The sequence below is a fragment of the Agelaius tricolor genome, unplaced genomic scaffold (assembly GCF_023055355.1).
Source record: "Agelaius tricolor isolate 1412-34295 unplaced genomic scaffold, bAgeTri1.0.p SCAF_19, whole genome shotgun sequence".
Lineage (NCBI taxonomy): Eukaryota > Metazoa > Chordata > Aves > Passeriformes > Icteridae > Agelaius > Agelaius tricolor.
Window position 1 is genome coordinate 6149196 of NW_027269279.1, and position 13442 is coordinate 6162637.

Consider the following 13442-nt stretch of genomic DNA (forward strand, 5'->3'; position numbering starts at 1 on the left):
TAATATATATAAGAATTCATAAAAATGCACTTTACTTGATGATAAGGCTGCTTAAAAATGATAAACATATACTTCAGAAAACAACTGCTTTTCTGCTGCCTCAATCACAAGCTCCCTAATGAATGAAATGACCTATAGCCTGACTCCTAAATGCATCTCTGTGCTGGGAAGGCCAGCAGGGCTGTGTGGATGAGTCAGTCTTCTAAAGATGCTGTCTAGGAATCATCAGATAATCAATCCCTTTCTTTGCAGTTCTGACAAAAGCCACGTCAACTGGAGAACTACATAAATGTCAAGTTATCTTGCTCTGTAAATTCTGGCTGAGGGTTGCCCTTGTTCCACCTATGCAGCTTGTACATGTTTTTTCTCTAACCAATGCCATTAGCTGCACATCTTTTTAATTACTCATCTCTGTGCCTTATCACCGATAGGTCATCAGCTCTCTTTCAGCACTTGTAACCTCTATTTTTGCAACAAAATGCTATGCAAATCTGGTCAGTGTAATTACACTTCTCCTAGAATAAAATCCCTCCTCTCCTGCTGTTTTGCTGATCCCAGCCTTCTCTTGCCTTTCCACTTTATCCCAAAGGAACCAATAAATAATTAGAAATTAAAGGGCATTGAGCAATTTGCACTGACCAGGTATAGCAGAGGCAGAGGGATTTCCTGGATTAAACTCCCCCCTCTGTGCAGGACAGCTCAGTTGAGCTGCACCTGAGGGCAGGAGGAGCACAAGGCTTTTTCATGCCCAGCTCAGAGCCTGAGGACAATGAGAAGCAGAAACTTTCCAGCCCAAACCCTGCCTGTGGTGCCCTGGAACCATCTGTGCAGTCTGGAAGCAGCCCTGGTTAGTGTGGGCAGCTGGAGCTACAAACATGGAATCACAGAATGGTCTGGGTTGGAAAGGACCTCAAAATCCACTAATCTGACTCCCCTGCCATCACAGCAATGCAAAGAAGGGAAAAAATGGAGTTCCAGCACACCCTTCTCTAGGCACAGAGCTTCAGATACTGAAAGGACTGGTTTCTCAGCTAATTAAAGCCACTCAACAGATAATGACTTTGTTAGCAGCCAAACTCAACAGTGAAGATGTCATCACCAAGCAGGGAAATGCATGAGGAAGATTAACAATTCAGAAGAATTCTTCCATGAGACACAAAAGCCTGGTTTTCTGTCAGAAGGAACTGAGCTGAAGTAAGACAAAAGCATCTCCCTCATCTTTTTAGATCCTTCTTATTGTACTGCCTTAATTGCTTGCACCAGTAGCCTCACCTCAACACAAGTTTTGCTGGCTCCTCCACTGATGCTTTGGAACTCTGAAACCAGAGGGGGACACTGGTGGGGATTGTGTCCCATTGTGCTTTAGGGCAGGACAGGGTGGAACACACATGGAGCATGGAAAATGACCCAATGCCAGATCTCCACCTTGGCTTCCCCCCAGAGTTCCACCTTGGCTTCCCCCATTGCCAGATCTGCACCTTGGCTTCCCCCATTGCCAGAGCTGCCCCTTGGCTTCCCCCAATGCCAGAGTTCCACCTTGGCTTCCCCCCATTGCCAGAGCTGCACCTTGGCTTCCCCCATTGCCAGAGCTGCACCTTGGCTTCCCCCAATTCCAGAGTTCCACCTTGGCTTCCCCCCAGAGTTCCACCTTGGCTTCCCCCCAATGCCAGAGCTCCACCTTGGCTTCCCCCATTGCCAGAGTTCCACCTTGGCTTCCCCCATTGCCAGACCTGCACCTTGGCTTCCCCCATTGCCAGAGTTCCACCTTGGCTTCCCCCAATGCCAGAGCTGCACCTTGGCTTCCCCCCAGAGCTGCACCTTGGCTTCCCCCATTGCCCCAGACTCACTGCAGCTCTTCCCACCTTGTGTGCTCTTCCAGAGACACATTTGTGCTGAGGCTGGGGCTGAGGCAAGGCCCCCCTCCACATCCAGGCTGGATTTTGACATTGTAATCCCTGCAGAGAGGGGAACACCTAAGCCTGGACCGTTCCTTTGAGCTCGACAAGACCTTTGCTGTACCTGCAAACCTTGCTGTACCTTGCTGTACCTGCAAACTCTGCCTTGGAGCAGCCCAGGGTGCCCAAATTTTGGGGATGGCAATGCCAGAGAAGAACAGATGCCACTGGAGATGATCCACTCTGGGTCAGATCACTTCCCCTGTCCTAACTTAGCATCACATCTGCACACTGGCTCTCCTCTGCTTTTCGGAGCCGTGCTCCTCCCTTTCCTGCCCAACCTCAGTTAAACAGGTCCCTCTGGCCTCTGTGGCCTGTCATCTTCCAGAGGTTTGTCCCAGTCATCCTGGTGCCTTTATCTGCTGCCCACAGGCCCATTCCTGAAGAATGTGCAGCACCCAGGAGCAGCACATCCCATTCTCCAAGGAGTGCAGGGTGCTGCACCACTGCCATCTGTCACATCTGTGATCAGCAGCTCCAGGGATTTTTACAAAAGCCTTGCAACACAAGGCTGTGCTGACTCCAAAGGAACCACTAGTCACACTCTAAATTCACCTTTTATTTTTTTGAAGTATTTTAATATACTGTAACACCATAGGTCACAAACAGCTCTGTAAAGGGTTTATAAACCTGCTAGCTCACAGCAGGTACTTCAAATCAAGTCTTACACAGCTCCTGGATGTACTGGCACACTGCTAAAAACAAATCCCAATGCCATCATTACTTTTCATCTTCAGGCAATTCAAAGCCTCTCTTTTCCCTCCAAAGTAGAAGGAAATGGAAAGCAGCATTAACCTTTCCTGTTAACCCAGTGTAAGGGCTCTAGGGTGTGATCAGAAATCTTCCTGACTTCAGGAGGCTTTGGAAAAAATTCCCTGAGATATCTTTTTGCTTGAGTGTTTGGGATTAGAGTCTTGTCCAAAGATTAGTGAAACTGGGGGGATTCCTTCTGTTTTCTCTGACAGACTTTGGATCAAGCCTGCAAAAATCCCCCCTCCATTTCCATCCCTGAGCCTGCTGCCATGGCCACCTGCCATGAGTGACTTCCCCACCTTGTCACCTCACCAGCACAAGTCCTGGGTTCCCTCCCTGAGACCCCATCCAACACAAAAGGAGTCTCAGCTATCATCTCTCATCTTCTCAAGCTGTATGCTGCAGGGTTCCTGGCTACTGCCTGGCACTGACAATGCTGCAGGATCAGTTCTCTGCAGCAGAGGGATTTGTCCCAAAGGGATTTGGGATTCCAACTGCTCTGGCTTTCCAGCTCCTCTGCTTTGCTCCATGACAGCCCTGATGCTACCAGCCTGTCCAAACCATGTGGTTTTCTGATGGAGAGACAGAGTCCCAACAGGATCTCTGAACTTTTCCTGATTCTTTTGGTCAGCATCCAAAAAACATTTTAAAATGTATTTAATTATGCAGAGCTAATGCCTGAGAAGTGAGATACAGTCACAGCCTGGGATGCAGTTCACATCTGAAACAGAGGATGCTCAGATCCATTTTGGATTCCTATTTATAGACCAAGCTTAAATCTAACATAAACATGTTGATTGGCTTTAACAAGTAATGCTCTGCCCCAGGCTGGAGACATGGCCCTGTACAAGCTGTAAAGAACTCAAGCCCTCATCATCTCTTAGTTTGTCCTTGCTCGGCCAATTCTGCCAACTTGTTTTGAAAGGACTTTTTGGACTTTTAGTCAGGAAAGTGAAAGATTTCTGCAGGGGAAGAGATCTGTGAAATTATTCTGAGGCTTTGCTGTACATTTTAAGTCTCCTCCTTTCATCTGGAATTGTACATTAAATCAATCTGTTGACTTTGGCAGATTCATTGTTTCCTCACTCAGTAAATCAAAGATGCTACATTTCATTGTTTTTCACAAGTTCTCAAAAGCACTTCTTCCTTTCCTTTGGATGAGATGTTCACGATTTTCTTTTGAGCCAGAATTTATGTTCAATATTTAGAGTCTTATCATTCCCTTTTCTCTTTTCTTTCCCTGCCTTGAAGCAGAGTCCACCTCAGGTAATTGCAGCTTTTATTCCCAGTGTGAGTAATCTCACACACTTGCTTTCTAATTACTGCCTGCACAAACTGAAGGCATCACAGATTCACAAATTACCTCAGACAGGTAGTCAGCTCTCTTTACAACCACAGAATTAAAGAATCAAAAAATAAGCCCCAGCTCCTCAGAGGAATTACAAAGCCTATTCTGCTCCCAGGGAATCTCCTCTGGACAGCCAGACCAAGCCCACAGTGTCCCTCCAATGGCCCATGCCAGAGCTGGTGCTAAACTGCTGATAGTGCTGCCACAATTATGCACAGACATCTTGTAAATATGCAAGAAAATAGCTAACTATGGTTATTTATGCATGCAATAAGCAGCTATGAAAGGCAAAGGAAATGTGCAATTGCCTGTGCATGTGCTTCTGAAAGCCAGGCTTCAGTGCTCAGTGGAAAAACAATTCTCTGTAGGCTCCTATTTATGGCAAGAGGAAATTTTCGGTGAATTAAATCAAATTAAGAGCTATCCCTTTATGCTGAACAAAATGAATAGGAAATATGTGTATATATAGATGCAGGGCACAGAAAGATGCCCAGCCCAGGCCCGGGTAACCCTGTCCTTTCCCAGGCCAGCTCTAGGTGTCACTGTGGGAGCTGGATGGGATGGGAGATGCTCCCTCCCATCCAGGGATTTGTTCCATTTAAACTTTAACATCAAGAAAATGTCACCTTGGTGCTCCCTGCTCCTGGGAACTGCTTCTGTCACCGTTTTCATTTCAAAATACCACTGCACATGGCAGAGAGGTGTGAGTGGTCCTGGCAGATGTGGGGGATCAGTCTGCTCCCCACTCTCACCCAGAAAGAATGCAGGGTGAGCAGAGAAATCACAGCGTGGCCAGGAATGCTGCTCTGCTGCAGCTTGGATCTAATTACTGCAGGTATCAGGCAAATCATCTAATTCTATTAGAGCCAGAGTAAATCTGAACACTGGGAAGAAACTGGATAAAGCCATATCCCATTTCACCTAATGCATGTAACCCTGTATATTTAATTGTCCTGCTTGCTAAAAGGAGCCTGAAGACCAGGCATTATCAAGGTTTCAATTTATTTTATACTCCTAACTTGACATCTTTCCAGCTGCCTTGAAAAGAAATAAAACAAACCAGCAAAAATTGACCATAAGGAAAAAAAAACCAAGGCTAATTAGAAGATAAGCAGGAATATGCAAAGAATGTAACAGCCCTATAAATGTCCTTTGGTCAAATATATTACTCTTTATTAATCAGCTTACATGTTTTTGAATCCCTCTGCTGCTCTGCAGTAAAGCTGAAAACTGGCAGGAATTACTTTAAAACATGTATTTTTAAACATCCAAAGAATTTGCAACATAAGAGAAGTTGCATTGTGCAAAAGAATAATTTTAAAATGTGTATTAGCAATATGCTCTTTCTTTCTTTGCAAGCTGACAAAGCTCCTGGATCCCCACAGGGTCAGGCAGTGTATGCTAACACCAAAACTCAGATCCTGGCATCTCTATATTGGCAAAAGTCCCCTTCCATTTCCATATACTTGATTTTAGACTGGGATTTATGTGTAGGAATCATTCCCTGTCAGTTCCCATAGCGGCCAACAACAATACCAAATACACCTCGTGGTTTAATTTATGGAAATTATCCTGATTCATTGCTAGAAACCATGGCTCTGTGTTTTTGTTAGAGGCATAAGAGGCCCTACCATGCTCTTAAGAGCCTTGTTCAAACATTAACAGAGACAATCCCAAAGGGGCTTGCTAATAGCAACCATAAATCTTCCTCTGTGCTCCCATGGCCCTTTCCCCCCATTGATCAGAAAGCTCCATCAGAATCAGAATTAATGGAAACCCCATGATACATCTGTATGACACATTAGGTGAAATCATGGCCCCAGGGAAGTCAATGGCAAAAACTTCCACTGACATCACCAGGGTCAGGATCTCACTCCCATTTTTTATGATAATAATTCTTTGCTGCTAGGCCAGCTGAAGCAGAGAGAGGTGAAGCCACGTGCCCAGAAACACAAGTGAACACCAAGCCCAGAAGATCAAGTGAAGAGTGAACACTAAACTACTGTTTTTGCTTGTACCTCTCTTTTTTTCCCACCAGCTTCTATGTCCCTAATGCACCTCAGCCACCCCCTGCTCTGCAGGATGGACAGACTCCATGGCTCAAGCACTGCTGGGTTTGCTGCAGACCTCTCCTCCTGCACAGACACTGCAGCTGAGCTCTGGACTGCTGGGGAGGTGAGCAAAGATCAATACTCAGCAGCCATGTGGTACAAACTGCTACAGGCACTGCTCTTTGTGCAGACCTCAAGGGATGAGACTGCTGGGCATCACCTCTGCCCCTCTGGGGACAGCCTGGGCACTGCTCTCTGTGGGGACAGGGATGGGCACAGACTGCACCTGTCCCTCCCCAGGGGATGTGCCCAAGGAGCAATGTTCACACACTTGTTACCAAGGGCTGGCTCAATCCCCATTTGCATGTGCCATGAATATTCCAAAACCTGGTGGGTATTGAGTGGCAAGGTCAGGAAAAGGGAGGGCTGTCCTGGAGAAAATCACCCAGGCTGTGTCCATACAGTGCCCTCATCACCCTCCAGTGCAGGCCAGAGGAGCATGGACAGCCTGCTGCTACCTGCAGTGCCACCTCTGAGCTGGGGAGGGAAAACACATGCTTTAATGGACAAACATAACCCCCTTAGTGAATCTGATCCAGACTTTTGGGGACAGAAAACCCATCACAGGTTAATAAACAAGCCCGTGTTTGTTCTCTTTCCTGAGCTACAAGTCCACTGGACCCTTGAATGCCACATGTGGGATGGCACCTGGGTACCACAAACTGCTTTATTCAAAGTGCTGCTCCAGCAGAGCCAAGATTCACTGGGCTGAAGGTCTCCTGTGGCATCCAGCATTTTACACCTACTCCATCCCAACCAGCTAAATCAGCCCACTCCTGATGACCAAGGATCTCCTTTATTCCTGCTCAGCAGCTGCTGTGATTCACACAATGGAAACTGTAAACCTTAGGGCTGCTTGAGCTATTCTTGCCCAGACCATTTCCTGCTGAAGCCAGGGGAATTTTTGCCTTGCAGGGTTAAAGACCTGCTGACCTCATCCCACGGTGCCAACACACCATCAGCACTTTCACAGAGCTCCTGCTATTTCATCCCTCTGAAAGGGACTTTGCAACTTTGTGGTCAGCACAAGTAACTCCATTTTCTGCCTGGTGGATGGAAACCACTGCCTGTGCTGCAACTCCCTGCCTCTGGAAACCACGGGGTGTGCACTTGTTTAGTATCCCAGGGCTTTCATCTGAGGTTGTGACATTTCTTTCCCTGTGCAGCTACCCAGCCAAATTCAAGACGACACACGTTGCCATTAAACAACCCTGCAGAAAAGCCCCGAACGGTGTCACCTTGTTTAACCAGAGCCACAGGCTGACATGGGCACATCCCTGTTGAGGACTTAGAGGCAGAGCAAACAGATCTGAGCCCTGCTCAGCAGGAGGCTGCCCTGCCTGGGGCTCCCTGCCCTGCCTGGGGCTCCCTGCCCTGCCTGGGGCTCCCTGCCATGCCTGGGGAAGCTGCAGCTCCTGCAGCCGCAGAGCCCGCGGTGCCACCGCAGCGGGGCTGCAGGGCAGCCTCTCCTCCCTTGGCAAGGCAGGGCTGCCAGGCACAGCCTTTTAAATAATAATCAGCCAGCAATGCAAATCTAGCTCGTGCAAGATGCTGTCTGCTTTCTGCCATCCTCCCTTTTTTTTTTTTTTTTTTGTCAGCGTATTTATTTTAAATAACTGAAGAGGGCACTTTCAGCCTGGTCGTGACTAAAGGATCTCTGACACCAATGAGGTTTGCCTTGCTGGCAGACTTGGCAATTATTCAGGTAATACAGTAATACAGAGCTGGAATTATCTCTTTATGTTTAGCAGGGAAAATGAGCAGGGAAGTCGGAAAGCAAAGTTGCAGGGATGCTGGAGAGAAGCCATGCAAAATATTAATACTCAAACAGCAGTGACATCCTGAACAAAGAGCAAATAATGATAAAAAAATAGCATATATCCAAACATACCAACACTGGTTATCTTTTGGGAGACAAGGTCTTGTAGTAAAGCCTCAATTGCAGGATTATGTCTGGAATACAGCTCGTACCGATTAATGCCAATGTGGAATTTTAACCAGTTTGGGTAGGAGTCTATGGAGGTCTCTCCAGTTGGCAAAAATTCTTCATGATGATCTTCATTTTGCCTACCACCAAAAAAAAAAAAAAAAAGAAAAAAAAAAAGAAAAAAAAGAAAAACCCAAAGTTGAGGAGAAAGAAATAATGTTACAGTTTGTAGCACTCATCAAGAAACAGGGTTTCAAAATGTGACAACTTGGAAAGGCAAAGCGCTGCAGAAGGGAGAGAGATCCCGGGTTCCTCCCTGCCCCAAGAGCCTTTTCTCACCTGGGGCCAGTGGGGAGATGGATTCCCACTTCCCCCCATCCTGCCTGACTTAACACCCATGAAAGTCAGGAGCAAAACTCAGAGAAGCATCACTGAGCATTGGCAGAGGCCCTTCTGTAGCAGAAACACGGAGCTCAAGTTTTACCTTGTGTTTAGGTTGCATTATGCTGCACACAGCTTTTACAGGTCTGACTCAAATATTAGCGTCATCCTGAACCTTTTTTTACAGGGACATGGGGCAGAAAACCAAGATTTCAGCAGAACCTGAGTTGTGGTGCCCAATGCACCCACTCCTCCTCCTTCTTAAAGAGGGAGAATGAGAGAAACTACATCACTCTGAACTGGCTGCTAAAGAAGAATTGACTGATCTTGCCCCTTCCCGAGCAGTAGGAACCTACTACAGCAAAGAATTAACTAAAATGATCTCTACCTTCTGAAATTCACTTTAGTTCTGTGAATCTTGGCTGCAGCCACTAAGGAAAATATGTACAACAGGCAGCTGCATTGTGGATATCATGTTGATTTCACTCTTCGCCTACTGAACAGACTAACCCATATTTTGATCCAGAGTTCTCTGTGTTTACAGTCATCTCCAGATGTTCAGGCATTTGTGACTTTTTTTTTTTTCCTTTTTCTTTCAGAGAGCACAAAACTTTCCAGGTTATTTCCCTTCACAGTCAGTTAGGATTATTAGATGGAATGGGCCTGGACAATTCACATGCTCATAGGGCGGAAATCAGAATTATTTATCCTCTCTTTCTAAAGGTTTAGATCATGCTGGCTGCTCTGCAGCTTGACAGAGCTTTTGCACGGTACAATGCAGCTGTTTAAACATTACAATGTCAGTGTGTTTGGAAGAGGGTGCTGTTGTATTAGACAACCCTTTTGATTTTTCAGTCATTGAATTTCTCAGCATTTCTTAGGAGCCAGCAGGGCATACGATTCACAGAGGCAACTGACTGCTTTGAAGGCTGGAGAGCAGCGGAGGTGCAGGGCACTGGGAATTAATTGAGGATGAAAAATGTAGCACAGATCAGATCCTGAAAGCGGAAATACCTGCCAGGATGAATGCCTTTGTGGCACTAGAGCCTGCTTTGGAGAAAAGTTAATGTATTACTGTCTGACCTCACTGCTCAGCCCCTACACCTCTGGGTGGGAAATTGGGAAGGTGCTGGAGAGGAAGGCTCGCTGTGAGCTCACCCTCTTCCTCACACCGTTCTTCTGGCAGCATCTTCCTCGGCTGCGGCTGCAGATGGGGCAGACCGACCCCTTGGCCTCAGCGCTCCAGCCTTCCCGTGCTCCCGTGTTTATTCTGTATTTCAGGGCATTTATTTTCCGAATGAGCACGACCGGGCGAGCCTATGAACGGTTGCTCTTTTTCCCGGTGCCCCCGAAACCCCTCTGCCCGCTTCCACCCTAGAACCACGACACCCTAAAGCCCGCATTCCCACGGAAGGGGGACACGCCACGTCCCCACCCCGCCCGTCCCGCTCCCACTCACCACTCGGGCTGCTCGGCCGCCCGCGGGTTGAACCTGATGTCGCTGTTGACATTGAAGAGGAGGTCGCCGTCGGCCAGCGGGGGCAGGGCGGCGCGGTACAGCGGGTGCTCGAAGAGCGCGGCCAGCGGGGCGGCGTTGCCGGCGGGGGGCGGCGGGCGCGGCGCCCCGGGGCCGATCAAGCGCCGCGCCCTCCCCGCCGCCGCCGCCGCGCCCCCGCCGCCCGCGCCGCCCGCGCCGCCGCCCGCCGCCCGCTCCGCCGCCGCCTCCCGCGACTGCGACGAGAGGTTGGAGGCCGGCTCGGCGCTGAAGTCCTGCAGGATCCGCAGCGTGTGCTTGCTGGGCCAGCGCGGAGCGGCGGCGCGGGGCGGCGCGGCCGCGGGCGGCGGGCAGGAGCAGCCCGGGCGGCCCTCGGGGCCGCGGCGCTCCAGGCGCGGCAGCAGGTCGATCATGATGTGCATGGTGCAGGCGACGAGGAAAACCATCAGGATCAGCACCCGGAACTTGCGGACCAGGAGCATTTTCATGGCCGGGGCGGCTGATGAATTACCGGGGCACGGGGAGGGAGGAGAGGCGGCGGACAGAGCCCCCCCGGGGCTCCGGCGTGCTCCTCTCGGGTCGGGAAGCGAGCGATCAAGTCAATAAAGTTACCTCCATAGGCGCCGGGAAATAAGCAGGCTAAACCCGATAGGTCCTCATGTCTCAGTATCATCAAGAACTTGGGAGGGGGAGGGAAAAAAAAATATAAAAGGGAAAAAAAAATTTAAAAAAAAAAAAAAAAAAGGAGCTCCGGACCGAGCCTTTAAAATCAACAGGAAAACAATGCCAGCGGCATGGTAATATAGAAAGCCATCTGTTCACGATTTCTCCCTCTTTTTATTACAGGGATCACAACAAACAGGGAAAACTGGCTCTCGGAGAGAAACCGGCATCAGACACAGGCGCTGATTAAATAAAATTAAACAAAAATGGGGAGCTGGAGGGGGGAAAGAAAAATATTAAGAAAACCTGTGCAGAAAGGCGACAGAAGAAAAAAAATCATCCATAATATTTGGCTGTGCTGGAAACGCTGACTCCTTTCCCTTGGATTTGAGCAGTGATGCAGCAGAAGCGCTCCCCGCTCGCTCTCGCTCCCTCTCTTCTCTCAGACTCTTTAAGAACATTGGCTGGAAAATCATTTTCTTAGAGCGGTTCCAGTTTCTTCATCCATCGCATCCAGTGCTTGGGAGAGATTAGTAAGTTCAACTGAGATCGAGTCTGGGTGGCTGCTGTATCCGAGCTGGGCTTGTGCTTTGGCTTGGGTTGTTTTTTTTTGGCTGCAAAACTGTCTGATGGCACAACTGCAACATAAAGGTTAAATATGGCACAGGAGAAAAAAAAAAAAAAAAGAGGGGGGAGAAGGAAGGATTAGAGGAAAGAAACTAATATAAATCAGTAGAGGTTCTTTTTAGCGAAGAGGTCTTTGATCTCTGCTGGGTCTTACAGATCTTTCTTTTAAAGAGAGAGAGAATGGAAGAGAGAAGGGGGGAGAGAAGGAAAAGGGGGAGAGATCTTTGGCAGGTGCAGAGTGAAAACCTCTTTCAGCCACACTGAATTCTGGAGACTGGTTGGACTAGTAGCTCTGCAGCTCCAGCTTTCAGTGGGTGTGTTAAATATTATGAGCGAGCCATGATTCCTGCCTTCCTCACGTCATAGTTAGGAGATTGGCTAAATAAACGCTACAGTGATAGTAACAGGAAAACCTCAACCAAAAGAGGGTTTTTTTCCCTCCTCTCCTCCCTCCTTCCCACCCCCCCTTTTCATTCTACTGCAGCTCCAACTGGGGCAAGGAGAGGGCGTCTGTTCCACAAAGGTTTGGGGGAAAAAAAAATAAAAATATAAAGGGGAAAAGAAGAGAAGCGGTAGAGGAGAGAGGAATCGGCAGGAACAGCAGAGCGGAGCGGCAGCAGCGCGGGGTGTGTGTCTGTGTGTCTGTGTGTCTGTGTGTCTGTGTCTGTGTGTGTGCCCGGGCTGGCACCGCCAGTGGCGCATTGCCCGCTGCGCTCCCCCCCGCCCGGCAAGGGCAGCCCGGGCTCCGCTGCCCCTCTCTGTCCAAGCCGAGATCCCGCGGGGGTGATAACCCGATAACCCGGCAGAGATAACCCTGCCCTCCCTCCTGCTGCTTCCGTGCCCCGTGGCCCAGCGGGCCGATGGAAGGGGTGGCCGTGGGGCCAGCGCAGCCCGGAGGTGCTGCTGGCAGCCGTCCGACAGCGAGGGCACTCTGGAGGAGGGAACGAACTGTTCCTGGCTCTTCAGGTGAGCAGGCAGGGATGGCCAGAAGTGGCAGAATCAGGCAGGAACTCAGATTTCTGTCTTTGGCCAGCGTTGCCCTGGATTCTGTGGTCCGTAGCAGGGCTCCAACAGCTGCTGAGTTGGGCTGTAGGAGGGTTGAGAAAGATGAAGTGCTTACCCCGACCCACCACCACCTTTCCACAGAATCATCTCAATGCTGAATGTGGCAGTCCATTTTCCCCTGCATTAAACCACATCGAAGTATTTGCTTTCCTCAAAAAGTCTTTCCTCCATCCAGCACTGTTCCCTTACTGGCACTTCTGCAGAGCCCCGTGTTTTGCACTCCTCTGGGGCAGTGCCACAGTGTCACCCTGTTTTGCACAAGGGAAATCACTGACTTTCCAGCAGGAAAAAACAGATTGATGAACCAAAAAAAAAAAAACCAAAAAACCCCAAAAAACAAAACCTAACAGGATCATGATCCCATGGACTGCTCTGCACTTTTGTGTAGAGACAAAAGTTGCTGTCCTAGAGAGACCTTGTGGTCCCAGGGTTCAGAGGTACAACTGGATCCTTCAAGTACAGGTGCACTCAGTCACAGAAAAACATTTTGCTACAGAGCCAGAAGCAAGGCTTTCTGTCTTTTCTCACTTTTTTGCACCAAGATCAGCTTGACAAAGGCTGTCTGGACATTGACTACGTGGCTGATGGAGGAGGGCAGCAGAAGGCAGCGAGGGGTGAGTGCAGGGTAAGTGGTTCCCTGTGTATCACTTAAGTTACACTCTACTGTGGTTTTTTAAGGAGTTCTGGGGGAGCTGTTTGCAGCACTTCAAGTGAGGAGAGATAAAATAACACATTATCTCCTTTAACAAGGCACAGTAGAATTTGTAAGTTGCAAATTTTGGCTACATTTTCTTAGTGTTGGACCTACTAAAATTAAGGCCTGTGGTGTTAGATGAGGGTGAAACTAAACAGGTCTGAGGAGAAAGTTGCAAATTACTTAAATGAGTTTTTTAAGTTAAAGTTGTTTGAATTTACTTCACAGTAAAAGAACATTGTGTCAAGCGTGTCGTAACTCCTTGTGTAAGAGCTATGTAATGAAAAGGAGACTGGCTTTGAAATACAATGCAAGCAACTAGATGTAGTTAATTACATGACTTTCAAGAGGTGAAAATGACAACACTGTGAAAAAGTAACTAATTCCTCTAAACAGCATGTTTTTGTTTTCATCAGTGTGACC

At 48.4% G+C, this 13442-nt stretch overlaps 1 protein-coding gene across 1 annotated transcript in view; it reads right to left on the minus strand.

Annotated features, from left to right (window-relative positions):
• FAM20C (FAM20C golgi associated secretory pathway kinase) overlaps positions 1-12212 on the minus strand; it is a 58408-nt gene extending 46196 nt beyond the window's left edge. Inside the window, exons 1-2 of the mRNA XM_071444035.1 lie at positions 9935-12212; positions 8059-8234 (exon numbers count right to left, since the gene is read on the minus strand). Coding sequence (XP_071300136.1) covers positions 8059-8234; positions 9935-10458 — 700 coding nt within the window. The 5' untranslated portion in view covers positions 10459-12212. The remainder of the gene's footprint in view (positions 1-8058; positions 8235-9934) is intronic.
• Between the last annotated feature and the right edge of the window lie 1230 nt (positions 12213-13442).